The sequence below is a fragment of the Chiloscyllium punctatum genome, chromosome 35 (assembly GCF_047496795.1).
Source record: "Chiloscyllium punctatum isolate Juve2018m chromosome 35, sChiPun1.3, whole genome shotgun sequence".
NCBI lineage: Eukaryota > Metazoa > Chordata > Chondrichthyes > Orectolobiformes > Hemiscylliidae > Chiloscyllium > Chiloscyllium punctatum.
This window is the reverse complement of record NC_092773.1, coordinates 10,553,592-10,576,478: the sequence shown is the minus strand read 5'-3', so window position 1 is coordinate 10,576,478 and position 22,887 is coordinate 10,553,592. Positions and strand designations below refer to the sequence as shown.

The following is a 22,887-nucleotide window of genomic DNA, read 5'->3' as shown; positions in this document are numbered from 1 at the left end:
AAGCTTTGTAACATGCCTACTACAGTTAAAGAGCTGTGAGATTTTAGTCAGAAAGCTGAACAGTCACAAAACACCAGGTCACAATCCAACAGGTTTCTTTGGAAGCACTAGCTTTCAGAGCGCTGCTTCTTCATCAGGTAGCTAGCCGGGCAGGATCATAGGACACAGAATTTATTGTAAAAGATTCTGCCGGACTCGCTACCTGATGAAGAAGCAGCGCTCTGAAAGCTAGTGCTTCCAAAGAAACCTATCCAACTGTAACCACCCCAGTCCTACACTGGCTCCTTCACATCATTTCAGTAAAATTGAGGGTTACACTGATAACTACTTTCAGAACCAGCACCTTCACCCAGGAATGCAATGCAATCTGAGCAAAGCCAACTGCTGCTCTCATTACTGATTGGCTTGTTAAAGAGTATTTAAGACAAAGAAAGATGATTGGGTAACTTAGGATAACTGTGCAATGTTTAGGAGTTGGGGAGGGGAAGCAGGATGTGGTCTGCTTTGAAATGAATTGAACTCAAGGGAACGTATAACAGCTGGTCCAGTGAATGGGTTGTGTTGTGGGTTACTCTGAATGTGACTGGGCAGAGGGAAAGGAGATGGGATAGGGTGTTTTTGCTGAGTGAGCAAAGCTAATCCAAGAGGAGTTTGACATTGAAGATTAGCATTAACCTAGACCAAAGCAGAAGTTGTATTCTATTCCAAGTGCCGTGATGTGTGTAGCAGAAAGTCACTGTGTACAACTAAAGTTAAGCAATAAACAAGCAAACTTCAGAATGGAATGTAGTGCATTTGGGATATTTTTGAAGCAATTTTATGTTGATTGTGAAGAGCTAACTTAGTGTTGCTCCAGGCCATGACCTGTGCAATTGATAAAAGATGAAAACTGAGTTTTGGCCTTCAGAAGACAGGATCTGAAGTGGTTGTCAACATAATGAAACATTTCCAGAAAAGTGCATCTGAAAAGAGGAATTTGGTGCTAATTTGTCGAGGGAGTCCCATCTGAATAGCTCCCAGCTCAGAGACAGCCTGATCTGTTTGTACTGGCATAACCCATCAGCATTGATCTGACATCTCCCTTTCAATGTGGGCTTCCTGCTCATTGTTGCTTCAGTATGGGTCTGTTAACTTTGTCCCAAGTGAGTTTATGTGGGGCAGGGGGAGGTGAAGTACACGTTTGCGCACTTTAGTTGAATCACCACGTCACAATGAGGCTGAGAAGTTGTCAGGAAGGTCACTAGCGAGTGATTTTTGGGAATTGAACCTGGAGGGTGGTTATGAAGGTGTCTGACATGCTCGCCTTCATGGCTCGGAACTTGGACTATAGGAGTTGGGATTTTATCTTGCGCTTGGAGAGGGATGATTAGATTCTGTTCAGTATGGAAACAGGCCATTTGGCCCAACAAGTCCACACTGATCTTCCAAAGACCCATTCTCTACATTTACCCCTGACTAATGCACCTAACACTATGGGCAATTTAGTATGGTCAATCCACCCTAACCTGCACATCTTTGAATTGTGGGAGGAAACTGGAGCACCGGGAGGAAAACCATGCAGATACAGGAAGAATGTGCAAACTCCACACAGACGGTCACCCAAGGCTGGGATTGAACCCAGGTCCTGAGAGCTGTGAGGCAGCCGTGCTACCCACTGAGCCACCATGCCATGTTAGTGAGGCCTGCTCTGGAGTACTGTATGCAGTTCTGGTTTGCTCTGCTACAGGAGGGCTATCATTACATTGGAGACAGTTGTGTGATGTTGCTGGGAATGGAGGGTTGGAGATAGAAAGAGAGGTGGGATAGGCTGCAACTTTCTTCAGTGGAGCATCAGAGGCTGAGGGGTGACCTCAAAGAGGTTTATAAAGTCATGAGAGGGATAGATAAGCTAAAGAGCAACGATCTTTGCCTAAGGTGGGGAATTTCAAGGAGAAAGAGACTTTTTTTAAAACAACATGAGGGGCAATGTTTTATTTTTATCCAGTGGTTTGTGTGTGGAATGAGCTTCCTGAGGAAGTGTTGGATGTGGGTACAGTTACAACATTTAAAACACGTTGGGATAAGGACATGAATAGGAAAGGTTTGGAGGGATATAGGCCAGGAGCAGGCAGGTGGGAATCATTTGGGAATGTGGTCAACATGGACTAGTTGGACCAAAGAGTGTTTCCATGTTGTATGATTCTATAAAGGTCACCTCTGGTGCAATTCAGACCTCACTGGATTCTGAGTTTTAAGTGGGTGGATTTGCGTGTTGAGTTTATAAAATCTTTCATGCAAACAGCTTATGGTATGACCTCACTTTGCCTCTGTGGCTGTTTAACATGCCCCTTGACCTTACTCTGACATGCTGTCCTGGTTTCTCGAGAGGACAAAGGGAAAACTTCCCATCATGCAATTCGTATTTCACTGGGAAGCATTTTAGCTGACATTTGATCCTTATTGAATCCATCTTGGTGACATCTCCACTGGGACAAATAATAAATGCAGTCTACAGCACTAAAAACACAGGAAATGCTGTGTTCATGTGACAAGGTTTTCCCACACCAAACCTCTCTTGTTCGAAATCTCTCAATGACCAGCCAACTATCCCCTTCTTCATTACAAGGTGGAATGACACCTTTGGAATGCAATCCTTTAATTGGTAATGAGCATTTAAGCAAGCAATATGTTCCAATGCTCAGCAACATTGCTTCAACTGCCTTTAGTCGGAGTTGACATTCTGAATGTAGACAGCCTATCAACAACATTCCCAATGCCATTGGAGGAAGGGAATAAGACAAGGTTAAACAAGAGGTCTCATTTTCAGAATTATTCCCCCTCTGACTCGACCAACTGTTTTTCTTCACTTCTGAGATGTGGACATTACTGGATAGCGATCATTTATTGCCCTGGAATTGAATGGCTTGCTGAGCACTCTCAGAGGGAAGTATGGATGTGGGTCTGGAGTCACATGTCAGCCAGACCAGCTGAGGATGGCAGATTTCCATCCCTGAAGGACATGACTGAGCCAGATGGGGTTTTTTTTATCCCCTCCTGACAATCAACAATAGATTCTTGAAGCCAATTTTTAAAAAAAAATTTGAATTGAAGTTCTACCATCTGCTACGGTGGGTTTCAAGCACAGGTCTGCAGAGTGTGAACTGAGGTTCCACTGGAATAGTCTAGCCATTGCCTCCCCTTCCCTTAGCTGCCTGATCTGCTATGTACCCAGGAACAGGTCCCACCACAACATCAGCATGCAGGCAGTGTCGGAGAGTTCGGGGAATTGTACCCTTCCTGCAGGAACAATGAATAAACATAGGACTGGATGTACAACGCTCCAAGTCAGATATCCAGAGTAGGTCTCACATTACTGCACAGGTACTCAAATGTTCTCTCCTTTTCTCTCTCCTTTTTTGAGCTTTTGAAAGAAATGCTTTTACGTGCCACTGAATTTATTTTGCCACCACGAAACTACCTGTGTTCCACTCCTCCTTTTTAACCTCCACCCCTCATTCAGTAACACTGCCTATCCCAGGCAGTACAACGATACCAAAAGGGATGGAGAGATGGAGGGCAGGTCAGAGGGGGAAATAAGACATCTCACCTGACCCTGTGGTGACCACTTCTACCTAAAGGCTTCCATCAAGAGTGTTTCCTTTCACTTGTTCCATCCAGATGTCAGCCCTATCATGCAAAAGCATCTCCCGGACCTGATGCGATCGCTAACTACTGCAAAGTTTGTGAGGATAATTATGGTTCTGGGTCTTGTTTTCCACACTGTAATCTGCCAGTCAATAATGAAGCATTGATTCAGAGTGTTACTTCTCTCTCTGTTTCAAGTCATCAATTCTTCACTTGTCTTTGCACTGCTGAAAGAAACCATCTTCTGCTCCACTTCAATACATCCCCTCTCAGGAACAATCTGGCCTTTCTTTCTTGACCTAGGATGAGAAAGGGGGCTGTTGTTTGGGACTTGAAACTGCAGGTTATATTTCTGGCAGTTGCCATGACAGCAGCTGGACATGGTGTTGTTAATGGGAGCCTTGTTCAAAGACAATACAATCATATAGTGATGTCCTGAGTGTACACACTCTCCATTTGTATTTCTGAAGAGGCCTTCCACTCACCACTGTTGATTGCTGCTGAAGATTTGGAGGCTGCTGTCATTTTTAGAGTCCATAAAAAGCACAAGAGAAGAGGGACAGTTTGCCCTCTGTGGATCCATGGGGGTGTTCTGAACCTCCATGGGTTGGCTTTGTTGAGAAACACCAGGCACCAGAGAGGTGAAAGTGTGTAGCATCATTGTAGTGTTGTGAAAAGCTGTCGAGGTGATTGATCATTTGACTAATCCACAATTCCCTCAGTGCCACTACTGAAGCAACTGAGCAGTTTGCTTTCGATATCCTTCTCTCCTTATTCTTCCATGGGAGGTAGATGCCCAGCATTTATGACCCATCCCTCATTGCCCCTTGAGAAGGTGGGGGTGAGCTCCCTTCTTGAACCTCTGCAGTCCATGTACTGTTGGTACACCCTCAGTGTCCTTCAGGAGAGAGTTCCAAGATTTCCCTTCAGTTAAGGAACGGTGATATATTCCCAAGTCAGGATGGTGAGGGGCTGGGAGGGGAACTTGCAGGGGCTGGTGTTCCCATGTATCTGCTGCCCTTGTACTTCTAGTTGGCAGAGATTGCTTCTATCAGGAATGTTGTGTCTCTACTTCTTGTTGAATGAACGGTAGCTCTCAGACTTGGTCAAAGTGGTGCGCTTTGCGAACAGGACCATTTCCTCTCCTTGCTTTTCTCTCTGTGCCAATATAATGATGGCTCTCCAGTCTGTGTTCTGTCCCATGCCCCAGTATAAATGAGATAGCTGGCACCATTTTCCACAAGTTATAAAGTGTCTCTTCAGATAGGATGCTGATGGCTTGTTCCCTTAGCTGTGTTGTCAGGGTTATTGATTCAACATGTCCACCTCCTCAAGGGTTCCAGAAAACCACTGGCCTGTGTCTAACCTTCTCACAGTCTGACACACACACACACACACACACACACACACACACACACACACACACACACACACACACACACACACACACACACACACACACACACACACACACCCCTCCATGTGTCAAATAACAACAGAGTGATGAAAGGCAGGGCAGAATCCAGCAGACCCTGAGCTGTTAGCATATGTCTGCACATCATCCTCCCTAACCAACCCAGCTGTAGCGTTGAATAGGACTCTCATTCGGGAACATCCACAGTCCCTCTGGACAGAGGATTCTGACTGCTCACTGCCCTCTGAGCTGAGAGATGTTACCTCCGCTCAGTCCCATTGGTGCAGGGACCTGGACCTGGAAGGAGGACGAAGCAGCCCCTCAGCATTGAATGTGCAGCTTTCCCAAGGAGGATGGCACGGTGGCTCAGTGGTTAGCACTGCTGCCTCACAGCGCCAGGGACCTCGGTTCGATTCCAGTCTCCGGTAACTGTCTGCGTGGAGTTTGCATATCCTCCCTGTGTCTGCATAGGTTTCCTCCGGGTGCTATAGTTTCCTCCCACAGTCCAAAGGTGTGCAAATTCGGGGAATTGGTCAGGAAAAATGCAGAGTAATAGGAGAATGGTCTGGATGGGATACCTCTTCGGAGGGTTGGTGTTGGGCCAAATGGCCTGTTTCCACACTGTAGGGATTGTATGATTTTAGACAACAAGCAAATTCAAATGTCCGCCTTCCTTGCATCGGGAATCAGATGGAAGACTGAAGATGCAGTTATGTAGTCCATGCGCAGAATGTATGGTCTCTGTTCTGAAGGATGTAGCAGACATAGGAGAGTAGTAAATGTTCACTAGGCTAATCCCTGGAACTGAAAATGTGTTGCTGGAAAAGCACAGCAGGTCAGGCAGCATCCAAGGAGCAGGAGAATCGACGTTTTGGGCATGAATCTTAACCTACTGTGAATCCTCTTGCAAGGATGCCTTCCTTGAAGAAGCTCTTTTTCTCCCTCTACAAGGATTTCAGTGAGTCCCTCTCTCACTGCACACCCCCAGGTCATCTCCTCTGCCCAAATCACCCTCACCTTAACCTCCTTCCACCTATCACATTTCCAACGCCCCTCCCCCAAATCCCTCCTCCCTACCTTTTATCTTAGCCTGCTTGGCACACCCTCCTCATTCCTGAAGAAGGGCTCATGCCCGAAACGTCGATTCTCCTGCTCCTTGGATGCTGCCTGACTTGCTGCGCTTTTCCAGCAACACATTTTCAGCTCTGATCTCCAGCATCTGCAGTCCTTGCTTTCTCCTAGATAATCCCTGGAACTGTCTGATGACGTGAGATTGATGGAGCGCTGTGTGTGTGTGTGTGTGTGTGTGTGTGTGTGTGTGTGTTACACACCGTATTGAAGCATGATCTCATTCAAATTCCAACGTGTAACATCCACTCAGAATTCTGTCTCCAACAAGACCCTTCCCCTGACTGGGAAAGTGAATGTAAAACCCAGATCAGATGCAAAGTCTCTTGGGATTGAGGGGAGAAGGAATTTTTCTATTCACAGGGTTACAAATCTTCAGGCTTTTCAATCCCAGAAGGTGCTGTGGAAGCTCAGTCACTGATTGGGTTCAAGGCCAGAACTTGACAGGGTTTCTGGAACCTTCTGACATTGAAGATGATCAGCCATTGAGGTCTGCAACACTGAATCGGGCCTTTCAGCCCATCCAATCTGTGCCAGCCAAAAACAGCCACCTCGCTATACCTGTTATAGCGTGGCATTATCGAAACACTTCCTTTTTTTTTAATCCACTTGAATGGCAGGGTAAAATTAATGGGCTGTATGGTCTACTCCTGTTCCTAATTCAGAGGCCCCAGCATAATCTGCAGAGAACACAAGTATGAGGTGGTGCCAGGGAAGAAGGAGAGAAGGTGGGGCTTGGATCAGAGAGAAAGACAAATTGGTTGGATTGAGTCAAAAGCCAAGTGTGTTTCTGACAGTGCAAACAGCAGAAGGAGGCCGCTGTGTCTACAGGAAATGACACACTGATCCCCATGATTTAAACATCAGCTTGAGCCCATGTGCCAGGCTGGCCCTGGGTATCCATACACCATGTGGGGAATGGTGGTTCAAAAAGGCAGTTCACCATTCGCGTGTGCAGGGTAAAGAGAAGTGGTACAGGATTGCTGTGTCAGCCAGACACATTCCTGGACCTGAACCGGACATGTGGAATAGGAAGATCCCAAGGATGGATGGATGGATAGATGACCAACCTAGGAAGGAGTGACATTGCTGCTGCCCTGATCGAGTGCCAGATTCCCATCGCCTCTGTTGATGGATAGTGACCGCACACACGTACACACACACGTACACACGTACACACACGTGTACACACTCGCACACACGTGTACACACTCGCACACACGTGTACACACTCGCACACAGCTGCTACTGCCCAATGCCAAACAGAAATGGAGTGCACTGTTTTCAGAGGGAATTTCAGAGGAAGCAAACACAAGTCAGCTACAACATACAAGATACTGATGGGACTTGGCAGGCTCAATGTGGAACTGTTGCTTCCCTTTTTGTGACAGTCTGGGGTCAGAGCGTGGAATCTCACACTCAGAGGTCTCCCTCTGAAGACAGAGATGAGGAGGAATTTCTACTCTCATAAGGGAGTGAGTCTGTGGAATCTTTCAATCCAAGACAGAATCAAGGGTTATGGGGGAAAAGCAGGAAAATGAAGTTGAGGTAGATAAGAGAGGATGCTTTCCTTTATTGGTCAGACTATTGAGTACAGGAGTTGGGAGGTCATGTTGCGGCTGTACAGGACATTGGTTCGGCCACTGTTGGAATATTGCATCCAATTCTGGTCTCCTTCCGAGCAGAAAGATGTTGTGAAACTTGAAAGGGTTCAGAAAAGATGTACAAGGATTTTGCCAGGGTTGGAGAATGGGGCTGTTTTCCCTGGAGAGTTGGAGGCTGAGGGGTGACCTTATAGAGGTTTACAAAATCATGAGAGGCATGAATAGCATAAATAGTTAAGGTTGTTACCCTGTACCATCTCTAAGCCTCGATCAGATCAGTGAATCGTAAAGCAGACTCCAAGAGCACAATGGCCTAAAGCTGTTCCTCTTGCATCACTGCACAGCATGAATTCAATCCTCTACATGACCACTGAGAACACACATGAAAATTAGCTTCACTCACGCTTTGAAGGTACAGACCCTCTCAGGATTACAACTTTGTGAAGTGGATTGTGGTCAGTTCAGAGCCGCAGAGATGTGAGGGACTGCAAACAACTTGCTTCCTTCAGTTGTCTTTGAACAAATACCCAGTGCAGTGGGTTCCCAGCGAGGGACTGTTCCTGCCTGTCCTCACCCTCCCCCACTGGATGGGTGAATGAGAGTTCTCCTGTAGGCTCCCTCCATGAACTCAGTACCTGTCTGTCTGTCCATCTTCACATAGACTGCCCGACCTATGGAGCACACAGCCAGCCCCATTCTGGCAGATCCACAGCCTCAGTGATAGCTTCCTTCATTCGGGCTTCACCTCTGTCCCACGCTGCTCTCATAACTCTAAGTAGAAGGAGCTGGTCCCTCATCCTTCGGGAACCACACGGTTTTACCCGATTTCAGACCAGGAACGCCGCTCCCATTTTCCGGCTCTCTGAACCGGTCTTGCTGTTTCTTCTGGCTGCACCTTTCCATCTCTCAGACATTGGGCCAAGTGCAGGAAAATGGGATTCGAATACTGAGCTGATGGTTTCTGGTTGGCACAGACTAGATGGGTTGAAGGGCCTTTCATCTGACTGCAGTCTGTTCTGTGAACATCTCCCATTTCCCTTGGACCATTTTATTTTGTTCCCTCTTTATGTCCCTTCCCCTGTGCTTCATCATAGCTGTTGTCCTTTGGTTCCTCCCTCCCCAGCTTGTCTTCCCTCTCTGCAGCTGCCTTCTATTCTACCAGCTCTGGCTCATGACGTCTCCTGGTTCCAGCGACAGGAAACACCGTTTCCTGTTTGACAGACACCCCCTCCTCCTGTTAGGCCTCTCGAGTGTTCTCTTAGGTGAATGGAGAGCATTTCTTACGCTGTTCCCATCTACAATTCATTGTAACTCCATGGCTCCCTGACGTGTCAAGCCTTGTGAAAGTGTTTAACCGCACCAGTTCCTGTTCCTGGGAAGGATTATCATGGGGGTCAGCCAGTGAGACCACAGAGAATCAGAGTTCCCCAACATGGGGCTGTTAACCTGGTCCAATCAGGGAGCCCTGGCTGACAGATAGGAACAGAGGGTCAGGGGTTCTGCTCACTCTGAGAGCTGGCTCTGAGGGAGTTAGGTCATAGAACATAGAACATAGAAAAGTACAGCACAGAACAGGCCCTTTGGCCCATGATATTGTTCCCAGGTTTAATCCTAATGTAAAATATAGGAACTTAACCTACACACCCCTCAATTCTATGTGCATGTCCAGCAGTCACTTAAATGTCCCCAATGACTGTTTCCACCACCACACCTGGCAACACATTCCATACATTCACAACTCTCTGCGTAAAGAACCTACCTCTGACGTCTCCTTTATACCTTCCTCCTAATATCTTCAAACTATGACTCCTCGTACCAGTCAATCCTGCCCTGGGGAAAAGTCTCTGGCTATTGACTGTCATTATTTTGTACACCTCGATCAGGTCTCCTCTCTCTTCCTCATTCTCTCCAGAGAGAAGAGTCCGAGCTTATTCAACCTTTCTTCATAAGGCAGCATCCTGGTAAACCTTCTTTGCACCCTCTCCAAAGCCTCTGCATCTTTCCTATAGTAGGGTGACAAGAACTGGACACAATATTCCAAGCGTGGTCTCACCAGGGACTTGTAGAGCTGCAGCAAAACCTTGTGGCTCTTAAACTCGATCCCCCTGTCAATGAAAGCCAAAATACCATATGCTTTCTTAACAACCCTATCCATTTGGATGGCAACTTTGAGGGATCTATGTACTTGCACACCCAGATCCCTCTGTTCCTCCACACTGCCAAGAATCCTGTCTTTAATCCTATATTCAGCATTTGGGTTCGACCTTCCGAAATGCATCACTTTGCATTTATCCAGGTTGAACTCCATCTGCCATTTCTCAGCCCAGCTCTGCATCCTGTCTATGTCAAGGACTGCCCACCTGTAAATAAAGCGGACCTTGCAAACGTGATACTGGCTTCTCCGGGGGGGGGGGGGGGGGGTATATCACTCATGGTACACAGAAAGTCACAGTGAACTGGTACATTGAGCTAATGAGATGAAATTTCCAAAGATAAATATCAGTTGTCCTCCCCATTCTCCAAAGTCTGCTCCCACGTGTGTGTGTGTGTGTGTGGTGTGTGTGTCAGGAGATTTTCTTCATGTGAAATGGAAAGAATCCATTCCCCCTCCTGGTTGCAGCCCTTCCTAGATTTGAAAAGAGGACCTATATTTACAGCCAGCTCAGCTTTCCCTCGGGAATGCTCCCACCACCAGCTGTGCCTGCTTGCCAGATTTTCTCCTGTCTCTTTGATGTCATTCCACAGTGTACTTCTCTCTTAGTTCATCCATCAAGTTTTCCCTTTAACTTTGCAAGTCCACATCCACTAATCGTCATCCTGTGTGAGACAGGAGACTGCCTGACAGACTTCATCTTAAAGCTGAGAGCCTATACAGTCGCTTTAATCTGACTAGGCCATGGCGATACCCTCTCATCACAGACACGGAGAGAGAGATAGAGGATGGTGGTAGGGAATTTAACTTGAGGGTCACTGTGACTCCAGCAAGGGGAGAGAATCAGGCCCTTTGGCCCAACAAGTCTTATTGAGTACAGGAGTTGGGAGGTCATGTTGCGGCTGTACAGAACATTGGTTAAGCCACAGTTGGAATATTACATGCAGTTCTGGTCTCCTTCCTATCGGAAAGATGTTGTGAAACTTGAAAGGGTTCAGAAATGATTCACAAGGATGTTGCCAGGGTTGGAGGATTTGAGCTACAGGGAGAGGCTGAACAGGCTGGGGCTGTTTTCCCTGGAGCATCGGAGGCTGAGGCATGAGCTTATAGAGGTTTACAAAATTATGAGGGGAATGGATAGGATAAGTAGAGGAGGTCTTTTCCCTGGGGTGGGGGAGTCCAGAACTAGAGGGCATAGTTTAGGGTGAGAGGGAAAAGATATAAAACAGACCAAAGGAGCAACTTTTTCACACACAGGGTGGTACGTGTATGGAATGAGCTGCCAGAGGATGTGGTGGAGACTGGTACAATTACAGCATTTAAGAGGCATTTGGTTGGGGATATGAATAGGAAAGGTTTGAAGGGATATGGGCCGGGTGCTGGCAGATGGAACTAGTTTGGGTTGGGAAATCTGGTCGGCATGGATGGGTTGGACCGAACGGTCTGTTTCCATGCTGTACATCTCTATGACTGTAAGTCCCCATTAAACCTGTGAAGAGAATCCCACCCAGATCCATTCCCCTACTACTCTACATTTACCCCAGAATAATGCACCTAACATACACATCACTGTGGGTAATTTAGCATGGCCAATTCACCAAACCTGCATATCCTTGGACTGTGGGAGGAAGCCCACACAAACACTGGGAGAATGTGCAAACTCCACACAGTCAGTTACCTGAGGCTGGAATCAAACCTTGGTCCCTGGCGCTGGGAGGCAGCAGTGCTAACCACTGAGTCACCGCGCCGCACTGAGCTCACGGAAGATAACCGTGGCCAGTACGGGAATGGAACCCATGTTCTTGGTATCACTCTGTGTTACAAACCAGCCAAAATCACAGAAATGGCAGCCAGCCAGTGTCACCAAGTTACACAGCAACATCCCACAACCCACATATGGACCAGTGACCAGGGGATCAATATTGACCACTGCTCCTGGTCGAATTGTGCTGTGGGATCTTCCTCACCCGTCCTGAACCGGAGAGGGGCAGGACTCCCTCGATGATGCAGCTGCAGTGACAAACCTCTGGCCTGGGATTGGAGACTGCTCTCCTTCGGTTTAATTTGTTCCCACTGGCCGGGTCAGAGTTTATGATCCATCCCTTCTGTCCCAAAGGGCAGTGGGAGTCCACCACATTGGGGTGGTCTGGAGTCACGTGTAGGCCAGACTTCCTTCCCTAAAAGGGACGTTAAAACTTCACCCCACCCCCACCCCCCGTGACTGCCAGTAATGTTTTATTCACAACAGGACCCCCATGACCGGGAAATAAGAAGGAGCCACTCAGGTTCCTCCCCACCCAACCATCCACACTGTCAACTCCCACAGAAAATGCCAAAAATCAGCATGATGTCATTTCCCTGCGTAATGCATCTTGTAGATGGTCTCCACACAGGTAACTCCCATGAAGTGGACAATCCTGTCAACACACACTGTCGCACACTCACACACCAACACTCCTTGTGGAGACATGGCCCACTGAGGAACACAGGAACAGAAGGAGACCATTCAGCCCCTTCAGCCTGTCCCACCAGTCAATGAGAAGAGCTGACGAGGTGGCAGCTGCTTGCCACTAGGATCTCGAGGCTGCTGAGAAATTGGATTCTTTTTCTCCCGAGGAACATACCCTCTAGTTCTAGAATCTCCGACCAGTGGGAATGGTTGATCTTCCTCTCCCCTGTCTTGTCCTGTTAATATCTGTACAGCTTGTTCAGATCACCCTTAACTTTCTCAGGGCTAGTAGAATCTTATTCCCTGAGGTGCAGCTTGGACTCCCTCCAAGGCCAGCATATCCTACCAGGGGCCTGTCTACCGTACTCCAACAGGGGGTATATTTTTCCAAAATCCCACACACTTAAACTTTGCTGCTGCCTGTCTGTGTTAAGTGCTATCAAAAACATTCTGAACAGACAAATACATGACTGGATCCTCCTTGTCCACTCTGTCAAACATGATTTCCCCTTCATTCATTCACGTTAACTCTGTCCAAAAGCAGACACCTCTTTTCCCCATGCCCATTAGGTGCCCCGTTTATAACAGATTCTGGGGTTTTCCCTGCCACTCACATCAGGCCCACAGGTACATTGTTGTCACTTTCAACTCCTTCAACACTTTTTGTTAAACAGTGAGCTTCATTCTGCAACATCCCATACTGTTTCATTGCACTGCCTCCGTACTGCATGGATTAATGGGGCTCAAGTCCTGGATGAGAACTTTGAAACTCAGAACCGTACAGTTCTGTGACTACTGGAGTCACAGCTGATGGATAACTAAGGACCTAAGTTCACCATTCGGGCATGGAAGACCTGGAAAAGTGGTGCTCTGAGAACAACCTAACTCTCAATGCCAGCAAAACCAAGGAACTCATTATTGACATTCGGTGGGATGTTACTCATCACCACCACCACCCCCCCCCCCCGCCCCCCCACACATTAACAGCACAGAGGTGGAACGAGTGGAGAGTGTCAAGCTCCTGGAAGCATCCATAACAAGCTTTCTTGGACTCTTCATGTGGATGCACTGATTACAAAGGCCCAACAATGTCTCTTTTTCCTCAGGCAGCTGAGGAAATTTGGCATGACGGTGAATACCCTTGCCAACTTTTATAGGTGCGCCATATAGAGCATTCTGTTTGGATGTATCACTACATGGTATGGCAACTGTACAATTCAAGATTGGAGACCATTGCAGAGAGTGGTGAACTCGACCCGGACAATCACAAAGGCCAACCTCCCATCTATAGAATCCATCTACCAGGCTCACTGTCAAGGAAAGGCCGCCAGCATTCTCAAAGATCCTATCCCACCTTGGCAATGTTTTTCTCCAACCTCTACCATCGGGGAGAAGGTACAGAAGCACCAGTTGGTTTTGTAACAGTTTCTATCCTTCTGTTGTTAGGATGCTGAATGGACTCACAAACTCTTAACATTTGCCTGTACCTGTGTTTTTGTGTTTGCTGCTGTTGACCTATTATTTACTTACCTATGCTACTTAACTCTGTGATCTGCCTGCATTGCTCACAAGACAAAACTTTTCACTGTGCCTCGGTACACATGACAATAAATTCAATTCAATTCAATTCAGAAATACTGAAAATGGGAGCAGGAGTTGACCATTTGGCCATTTGAACTTGCTCAGCTATTCTCTGTGATTGTGGCTGATACATCCAACTCAGGCTCCCGTTCCCACTTTCTCCCCATACCCTTCAAACCCTTTAGCTCCAAGAACTTGGTCTAACTCCTTCTTGGTAACATTCAATGTTTCAGCCTCAAACTCTTTGAGTGACAGTGAATCCCACAGACTCCCCACTCTCTGGGTGAAGACATTTCTCCACAGCTCAATCCTACCCTGGATCCTCAGACTGTGAGCCCTGGGTCTGGACCTCCCACCCCCTGCTCAGCAGGAACATCCATCCTATGTTTATGCTGTAACAGGACGTTAGTATTTGATCGGTTGTTGTGTATGAGACACCCCCCACACCCCCATTTCTCCTCAACACCAGTGAGTATGGTCCAAACTGATCCAGTCTCCCTTCCTGCCATCCCAGAACTCAGTCTGGTAAACCTTCACTGACATCACCATACATCCTCCCTCAGGTAAGGAGACCAAAACTGCACACAACACTCCAGCTGTGGTCTCAATCATGTCCTGTCCAATTGCAGCAAGGCTTCTATGCTCCTGTACTCGAATCCTCTCACTATGAAGGTCACCTTGTCATTTAACTTCTTCACTGGCTGCTGCACGGTTACCTTCAGTAACTGGTGCATAGAGGCACCCAAGTTTCTGTGCACCAGCCCTTTCCTAATGTATCACCATTCAGGGAATAATCTGCCTGCCTGTTTATGTATTGCCAAGGTGGATCACCTCACACTTACCCACATTTTACTTTGTGGACTGTGTATTTGTAGGGCTTGGAATTGCAATCTCAAAGCAATGTGTTCAACAATTCCTCAGACCAACATCAATCAGTTTTCACCAGAGCAGAACATTTCACCATCTTCCAACATTTGTATATCATCTCATCCCACCAGGCAGAACTGAATCCACAGTGTTGAGAATGGGAGCACAAAGTCAAAGGCAGTTCACAGTGACAGTTTGGGAAGGCTAGGTTCATATAGTAACCAGGTGGTGGGAGTATTTACCAGATGGGAACTGAAACCCACAATCATGCCAATTGGCTAACTCCTGTCAGGAGACTCCATTTGAACCTTCCTCCCTTGGGTCCCAGTCCTGTGTGACCCGGACAGTCCAGATGACACACTCTGACCATGAGCTTGTGTCACAAGGAGGGACATTTCACTGCCTCTCCATCCATCCTTCAAACAGTGGCCTCCATGGGGAAGGGGATGGAGGGGTGGGGAGTCTACCTTTGAGCCCAGTCACCTTACCCAGCAGAGAGAGCAGAGACTGTATCACTGCAAAGGCAGTCAACAGCCTTTCACCTCCCTCCCGTAAAATCTGATGAAGCACCGTGAACATTCTACACAGCCTGACTAATGCAGCACACCAGTGCACTTTCACCAGAAAGCACATGCCATTAAAGACCTGAGGAGTGCAGGCTGTTAAAGCTCTTAGTCACTTTCCCAGCAATATCAAGTTTTGCACTGATCCCTCGGTTGAAATAATGAGATTGCAGTGTTGTAATTCCACACACGAACATCAGACCAGGGGAAGAAAAGAACAGCAACTTCCTCATCTTCCTTCTTTTTCATTTTGTAAGTGCCTGCTTTTTACAACCACACTGAGCAAGGGAACTGCATCATTGGTGGGTGGGAGAAACCAAAGTGACCGAAATCCAGGTGGAAAGGTCGTACGCAGTATTTCTGACCAAATATTGGTGATGTCCCACCTTCAGAAAACTGTGTGAGGTGTGTCACCAATGGACCTGAACAGGGAGATGTGAGGTGACCCACAGACACAAGAACCTACAGGCAAATCAGCAAAAGTCTGGCTGCAGAGAGAGGTTGTCAGAAACATTTGCAAAAAGCATAGGGGAGCTGGAGGAACCTCAGAAGAGAGTGGGACAAACAGAACTTTGGATTTGTGAAGAAGTGTTTGCAAAGTAACCTTTTAGATAGGGAGGGGAGAGTTAGGGTAGAGATTCCCATGAGCTTCAAACAGAAGGGTCTCCGAAGAGAGGACTAACTGTTGTTGTGGTCAAAGCTTGGTTCTTAAATCTAGAATCAGGATCCTCAGGGCTCCACCTTTCCATCAGTGAAAATACTGTGATTGCAAACCTTCACTTCATAAAGTGGTAGCTATCTGATAGCCACAACCCATAGCAGTAATTAGCAGAAATGGCTCCTCTCTGAGTGGTTTCACAGTCATAACTATCTCAAGCCCAGCCAGTGACTCTGTTCTTGTGTGGTCAAGTGCAGACAGGTTGAGAGTTGAAAACTAGTCATTTTGGAAAGGGAACATGGCCAGAGGCTGACATTTTAACCCATCTGAGTTCACCAGAACAACTAAAGAAAGAGTTTAATGGTTTTTCTGATGCACCTCCTGAAATACGCTACAGGGAATGTGTGAAAGAGACAGACTGTGTGCTGGAGGGTCAGAGTTCAGGCTGCTGAAGGCAGAGGTGCACAGTTACTGTCATGACATGACTCAGAAACACCTTGAGATTTGCCCTGAAGGCGAGCAGAAAATGGATGAACCCATACAGGAATACTCAGTGAGAGTGAAAATGATGCCGAATATGGGAGATGTCAGTTATAAAGGAAGCCTGGGACACTTTTCATTGGAACATAGGTAGAGAGGGTTTATAAAATAATGAGGGATGTAGATAGTTAATGGCTGTTATCTTTCCCCTAGGAAGGGGAATTTCAAGATTGGGGGCACATGTTTACGGTGAGAGGAGAGAGATGAAAAAGGCATGATGGCAAATGTTTTATACACAGGGTCATTTATGCATGGAATGAACTTCCTGAGGATGTGGTGGATGTGGGTACAATTGTCAAAAAGATATTTGGATAAGTCCATGAATAGGAAAGCATCAGAGGGATATGGGCCAGGAGCAGGCTGGTGGGACCAGTTTAGTTTGGGATGATGGTCAGCACGGACTAGTTGGGCCGAAGGGTCTGTTTCCATGTCATCTGACTCTGTCTCCTAACTGAGAAGGAGCCCCCCCCCCCCCCCCAAGTTGTGAAGCAATGTATGTCAGAGGGACAGTTGTCAACCTCATGAGCTCCTGCGTTTTCTCCATCTCTTCAAGGTCTTGGCTGACCTTTGATCTCAACTCTGTGTGTCCCATCGATGCCCCCACTCAAATATCCTTTCATTTGTGGAACATTCAAAGATAAGTCCACCTCAGTCCTGGGTACACACAATGACTGAGCTGTCACAGTTTCCTTTGGGGAGAGATTGGAAGAGTAAAGAGAGGTCTCCTCATCTCAGCGTTAAATGATGAACCCCTGAAACTCCAACAAAGGCACCCCTTGTTCCAGGCTGTCCAATCAGGGGAAACAAATCTCTTGCATTCTATCCTGTCCAGCATCCTCAGTTTTCACTGAAACAAATTCTTACTTCCAAAGCTGTGGACAGTCTCGCCCCACTCTGTACAACACCAACCCCCACTGCCCACCCCCACCCCACCCCTTGTCGTGGGTCAATTGTCTGGTTCCAGGAATGAATCTGGTGCACCTTTTGTGACACTGTCTCCAAAGTCACTGCCTCCTTGCTGAGATAAGGTAAGAACAGTTCATCTTGTTTCAGCTTCTCTCCGAAAAGAACCCTCGCACACAGGTGGAGCACTTGTATCTTAATCCTGGGCTCCAATCCCCTTTTCCTAATCACTTGCTGCCTCTGGTCTCTAACCTGGTGTCATAGAGATGTACATCACGGAAACAGACCCTTCGGTCCAACTTGTCCATGCCGACCAGATATCCCAACCCAATCTAGTCCCACCTGCCAGCACCCGGCCCATATCCCTCCAAACCCTTCCTATTCATATACCCATCCAAATGCCTTTTAAATGTTGCAATTGTCCACCACTTCCTCTGGCAGCTCATTCCATACACATACCACCCTCTGAGTGAAAAGGTTGCCCCTTAGGTCTCTTTTATATCTTTCCCCTCTCACCCTAAACCTATACCCTCTAGTTCTGGACTCCCCCACCCCAGGGAAAAGACCTCCTCTATTTATCATATCCATGCCCCTCATAATTTTGTAAACCTCTATAAGGTCACCCCTCAGCCTCCGACGCTCCAGGGAGTACAGCCCCAGCCTGTTCAGCCTCTCCCTGTACTTCAAATCCTCCAACCCTGGCAACATCCTTGTAAATCTTTTCTGAACCCTTTCAAGTTTCACAACATCCTTCCGATAGGAAGGAGACCAGATTTGCACGAAACATTCCAACAGTGGCCTAACCAATGTGGGTTTCTCTTCGGATGTTTTCTGAATCTGTCTGAGCACTCAGCCAACACCTCGAAATCTCTCAGCACTTTGAATTAATGCCAATTTTATTTCCTGTCCACCGAAGGAATTGTACAAACAAATTGATAGTATTTTGTGTTTCAGTGAGTATTACTTGGTCATTGAGCATTTGTAACTGGATGAAAGGTCACCATTGTAAAGTAAAGGAGAAGGAGGTGTGGGCAAGAGATTCTGACCATGTTTTTAAAAGCACAGAAAAGAGTTGATGAGCTGGGTAGTTTCAGGATAGCATATTGTAGAGGACAGAACAGGGTAGGTGAATGTGAAAGCCATGTTGGAGGAAGCGATCAATGATGTGGGAACATTTGTCATGAAGAGATCACAAAGTGGGGTAGGATAAGCCAGGGTTATGGCTGGGTTTGAAAAGGAAGGTTTGAGGGATGTAAGATCAGTTTTGGCACAACCTCTTCCTTGACCTCAGTTAGACTGTGCACTGTTGCAAGCAGAGACCATCGCAGACCAGTGAACATCTGTCATGTATAAACCCATGCCAATAAAACCAATTTACCAAGCCAATAAAATGAGACCACAAAGTATCCAAACAAAAGGAGAGCAAAGTCAGTGCAACTGATTGGATTCAGACACTCTTATTATCACAGTTTGTAACACAGACCCAAATTCAACCCCACTGGACAAGAATTCCAACCTATTCCTCAACTCATCTGCAAAGCTGGACTTCGTATTTCTTTAGCTTTTTTGTTTTTTCCCAAAGAATTTGTTCTTAAGAATTGGTACCTAGGTCCCTTTGTATCTAAGGAAGTGCCAGAAGTGGTGAATGCACAACTTTTTTCACTGTCACTTGTACACAAATGAATACAATCAAGCTCATTCCATTCAAAGGAAATTCTGCACCGTGACTGGTGGTGCCCAGTGTGTGATACAGACTGTGTTGTGTTCTGGTACCAGTGGCATGTGGTGAAATCAGGAACTTGCCAGCCATGTCAACATTGTGCTGTCCACCCCACCTTGCCCAAGCACTGAGGACAGGGTCGCACCTCAATGCCAAAATCTGGGAAAGGTTCTGTAGCTGAGCATGGTGGAGCCCAGAATTCCTGATGAGACACAAAGGTGTGGGGAGTGAGAAGGGATCAGGGAGTGCACTGAAGTAAGTGGCACTGAGAGTAGGTTTTGTGGTCTCTCAGGGTGCGTTTGACCTGTCCCATGAGAACCCACTGAAGACACTGGCATAGCTAGAGATGGGGACATGAGGACCAGTTCCCTTGTTAAGTGTAACTTTGAGAGCCACCACCCTCTCTCTCTCTCTCTCTCTTCAGAAATCCCAACGGGTACCTATTGCAGCCAGCAGCCTCATCTCACTTGGCAAACGGTGAAATAGCTGTTTGAGCTGAGGAGGCATCTTTTCAAAGGGAAAGGGGCCCTCTTCCTTCCATGTCCTTTCTGGTCAACCTGGTCAGATATGTCATGGTACACCTGTGTAGCAGGTGCTCGGGCCACCGAGCATCCAGGCAGGGGCACTACCATAGTACAGGGAGGGTCAGTGTAGACTTAATGGGCTGAATGGCCTGCTTTCACACCGTAGGGATTGTATAACTGGACAGCTCTTTCAGCAAACCAGCATGAACATTATGGGCCCGAAAGGCCTCCTGCTGTGCCTTTGAATCTATCATCATTCTTGGGTTCACATTGTGGGTCAACGCAGGGTTAAAACCAGAGAGATTCAAGGGTATGAGGTGCCAGATCAAACATTCTGCTCTGAGTTGACTGGTATCAAGTTGTTTAGCTCAGCTGGTTGGATGGCTGGTTTATCACACAGGTTTGGTGTTAATGGTGTGGGTTCAATTCCCACTTTGGGTTAAGTTATCTAGAGCTTGGGTGACCCTTAAGTTAAATCCAACAACCAGTCCTCTGTTTATTGCCCTTCCTCTGTCTCTCAATGGAACCATGGTCCCTTTCCCTCTTGCTCCAGCTGGGGATGTTAAACCAGAATTAAACTCGCTGTCTTCACCAACAATGCAGCTCGGACTGGCTCCCAATCTGGAGTGCTTTTTAATCCCAAGTTTTGTTCTTTTTTGGCTCTTCCAAGACTTTGTTTCTCTGGGGAGCACGGTCAGAGTTAAAACTAGGACAAGGAGGTGAAAGATCATAACTTTTGGACAGTTTTCAACAGCTGAAAACATGAACTGACAACACGTTTGTTTCAGACACAGAGCACAACAGAACTGATCTAATGTGGCGAACAGATGTCCAAAGGAGAAAATTTGAAGAAGCAATGTTTTTTTAAAAAAAATATGAATTATGAGATGGATGTTGCCTCAGAGATAACACATGGTCTTCAAACACACAGACTGAGAGCAAAGCTCACTCTACACAGGGTTAAAAAAAAGAATTAAGGATGCAAAATTCTAAAAATCCACACATAACGGAGAGACGATCCTGTGGAAACTGGCCATTTTCCACTGAAAGTTGTGGTGACAGAAAGTTGTGTTGATCACCCCACATCCTGCACTATAAATCTGTCAGTAGGTATCTGATATGGGCTGGGGAAGTGGGAAATGGGGACAGAGTGGGGCTGCTGTCTCTTGCTCTCACTCAGCTGGATTCTAGTTTGAGCTTTAGCTGCCTGGAGACCAACGGTTTGGGGGATCTCGTTCATCTGTTCGCATGGATAGGAAGGGGGCCGTGGAACAGGAGGAGGAGAGGACTCATGTGACAAGCAGAGGGTTACGCTGAGAGTGTTTTGTTTTTGTTAGCTGAATACAAAGAGAGAGAGAGAAAGAAAAAGAGAGGAGAGAGTATCCACATCTGGAGTCTTTTGGGCATGGAGTTAATGCCTGCCAAAGTGAATTGGCTCAAAGTCCCTGAACCAAGATCACTGAAAAGAGAGAGAGACACACACACACAGACAGAGACCGAGACCAAATGAGAGACAGCGAGAGAGAGAGAGAAACACAGACATAGACTGACATAGAGAGGGAATGAGAGACCAGGACAGAGAGTGAGAGAATGAGAGAGACAGACAGAGGGCAAGAGATAGAGAGAGAGAGTGAGAGACAATGTGTGTGTATGAGAGAGAGAGAGAGTTAGAAAGCTAATGTCAATCTGCTATTCCAACCGTGCCCCAAGTTGCTGCTATGTTCAGACAGTGTCCCAGAGGGTCGGTCCCTATAGCATCCCCCCCCCCCCCCCAACTCCCAGCCCCGGGGGGGTGGGGGCTCTGCTACTCACTTGTCCAACACGAAGTAGAGGTCGAAGCCGCCGTAGCACGCAGGGCTGTCCCCGGCCGGCTCACTGCTCCGGGCTCCCAGACAGAGGAAGGTCAGGGCGGCCAGGTACCGCAGGAGCATCGCCCGCTGTTGGTGATGTCCCATCGCCGCTCACAGCCCGGGGGTAGTGGGGGGGAGGAAGGAGGGAGGGAGGCGCTGGGGTACACACAGGGAGAGAGAGAGAGAGCCCCACTCACACACAGACAGCAAAACCCCCAAAACCTGTCAGTAACAGCCCCCCGCCTCTCTGTCTCTGTCTCTCTCTCTCTTTCTCCTCCACTATCTCCTGAATGATCCCAGCACCGAGTCCTTCCAGGTTCCCTTTTCCCGAATTCCAATCCAAATCCAGCTCCTGTCCCTGTACAAAGCACCCCCCCACACACACACACACAGACAGACAAAGGAAGGGGGTGGAGGGGACAGGGAGGAGGGGGGAGGGAGGTACCACACAACACAGAGACAAATGAAATCTCCTGATGCCTTAGTCACTCCGACTGGAGCCAGAGAGAAACCGCACTGATTCCCAGCAAACTCCAACAAAGTTTCAGTTCCTCCGCTCCTCCTTCCCACCGCCACCAAGTGGCTGAGAAAAGGGCCAGGGCTTTCAACAGGAGATACCAATCCCGCCTATTTCCCCCCCCCCCCTCTCTCTGTATCCACCCTCCCGAGGCTTCACCTCACTTGAGGACTCCTGTCTCTGCCTCACACACGCTGCCTCCCTTCGACATCCTCAATCCTCCCTCCCTTCCCCCTCTCCTCTCCCCCTCCCAGCTGGGGGGCCCAACCACACACCATCAAGTCATCTGGTGAGCTGCAAGCCTGAATGCTTGGCTCCCTGGCATTAACTCCACATTCACTGCTCACCCACAGTGACCAGAGTTTTGGGGTTGGGGGGGGACACGACCACTTCATTCCCACAAACATCCTCACCTGTTCCCCAATAAAGTGTGTGACCCCTCTGATAGCATCTGGTGCTTGGAGGCCCTCATGGCTACACCTTAAACCACCCTCCCACACCCACCTGCCCCACCACCAACTTGAACAATCTCCAATGACATACCGAGCCCAGAGGACTTCATCTGGCATGGACTTGTTGTCTTCCCCTCCTTCCCCCCAGCTCCCTCTCTTTCCCCCCACCCCCAAAGTCTTTAATGTGATTTCTCTGTGTTCATGGATGGATTGGGGAAGTCCCCATCCAGCACTTGGGGTTAGATTTTCAATCTGGAGCTAATTCCTGACTTACTGACTGTCGGCACTCCCTGAGCCAGGGGATCCAGAACATAGTCAGGGTTTGGGTGAGGTGGGTGTGG

The 22,887-nt window shown here is 47.7% G+C and overlaps 1 protein-coding gene across 2 annotated transcripts in view; it reads right to left on the bottom strand.

Annotated features, from left to right (window-relative positions):
* Positions 1-22,152, bottom strand: part of LOC140459642 (anthrax toxin receptor 1-like) — a 149,689-nt gene extending 127,537 nt beyond the window's left edge. Inside the window, exon 1 of one of the 2 annotated variants that reach the window (XM_072553955.1) lies at positions 21,540-22,152. In XM_072553955.1, coding sequence (XP_072410056.1) covers positions 21,540-21,682 — 143 coding nt within the window. In that variant the 5' untranslated portion in view covers positions 21,683-22,152. The remainder of the gene's footprint in view (positions 1-21,539) is intronic. The other variant, XM_072553954.1, reaches the window with a different exon arrangement.
* Between the last annotated feature and the right edge of the window lie 735 nt (positions 22,153-22,887).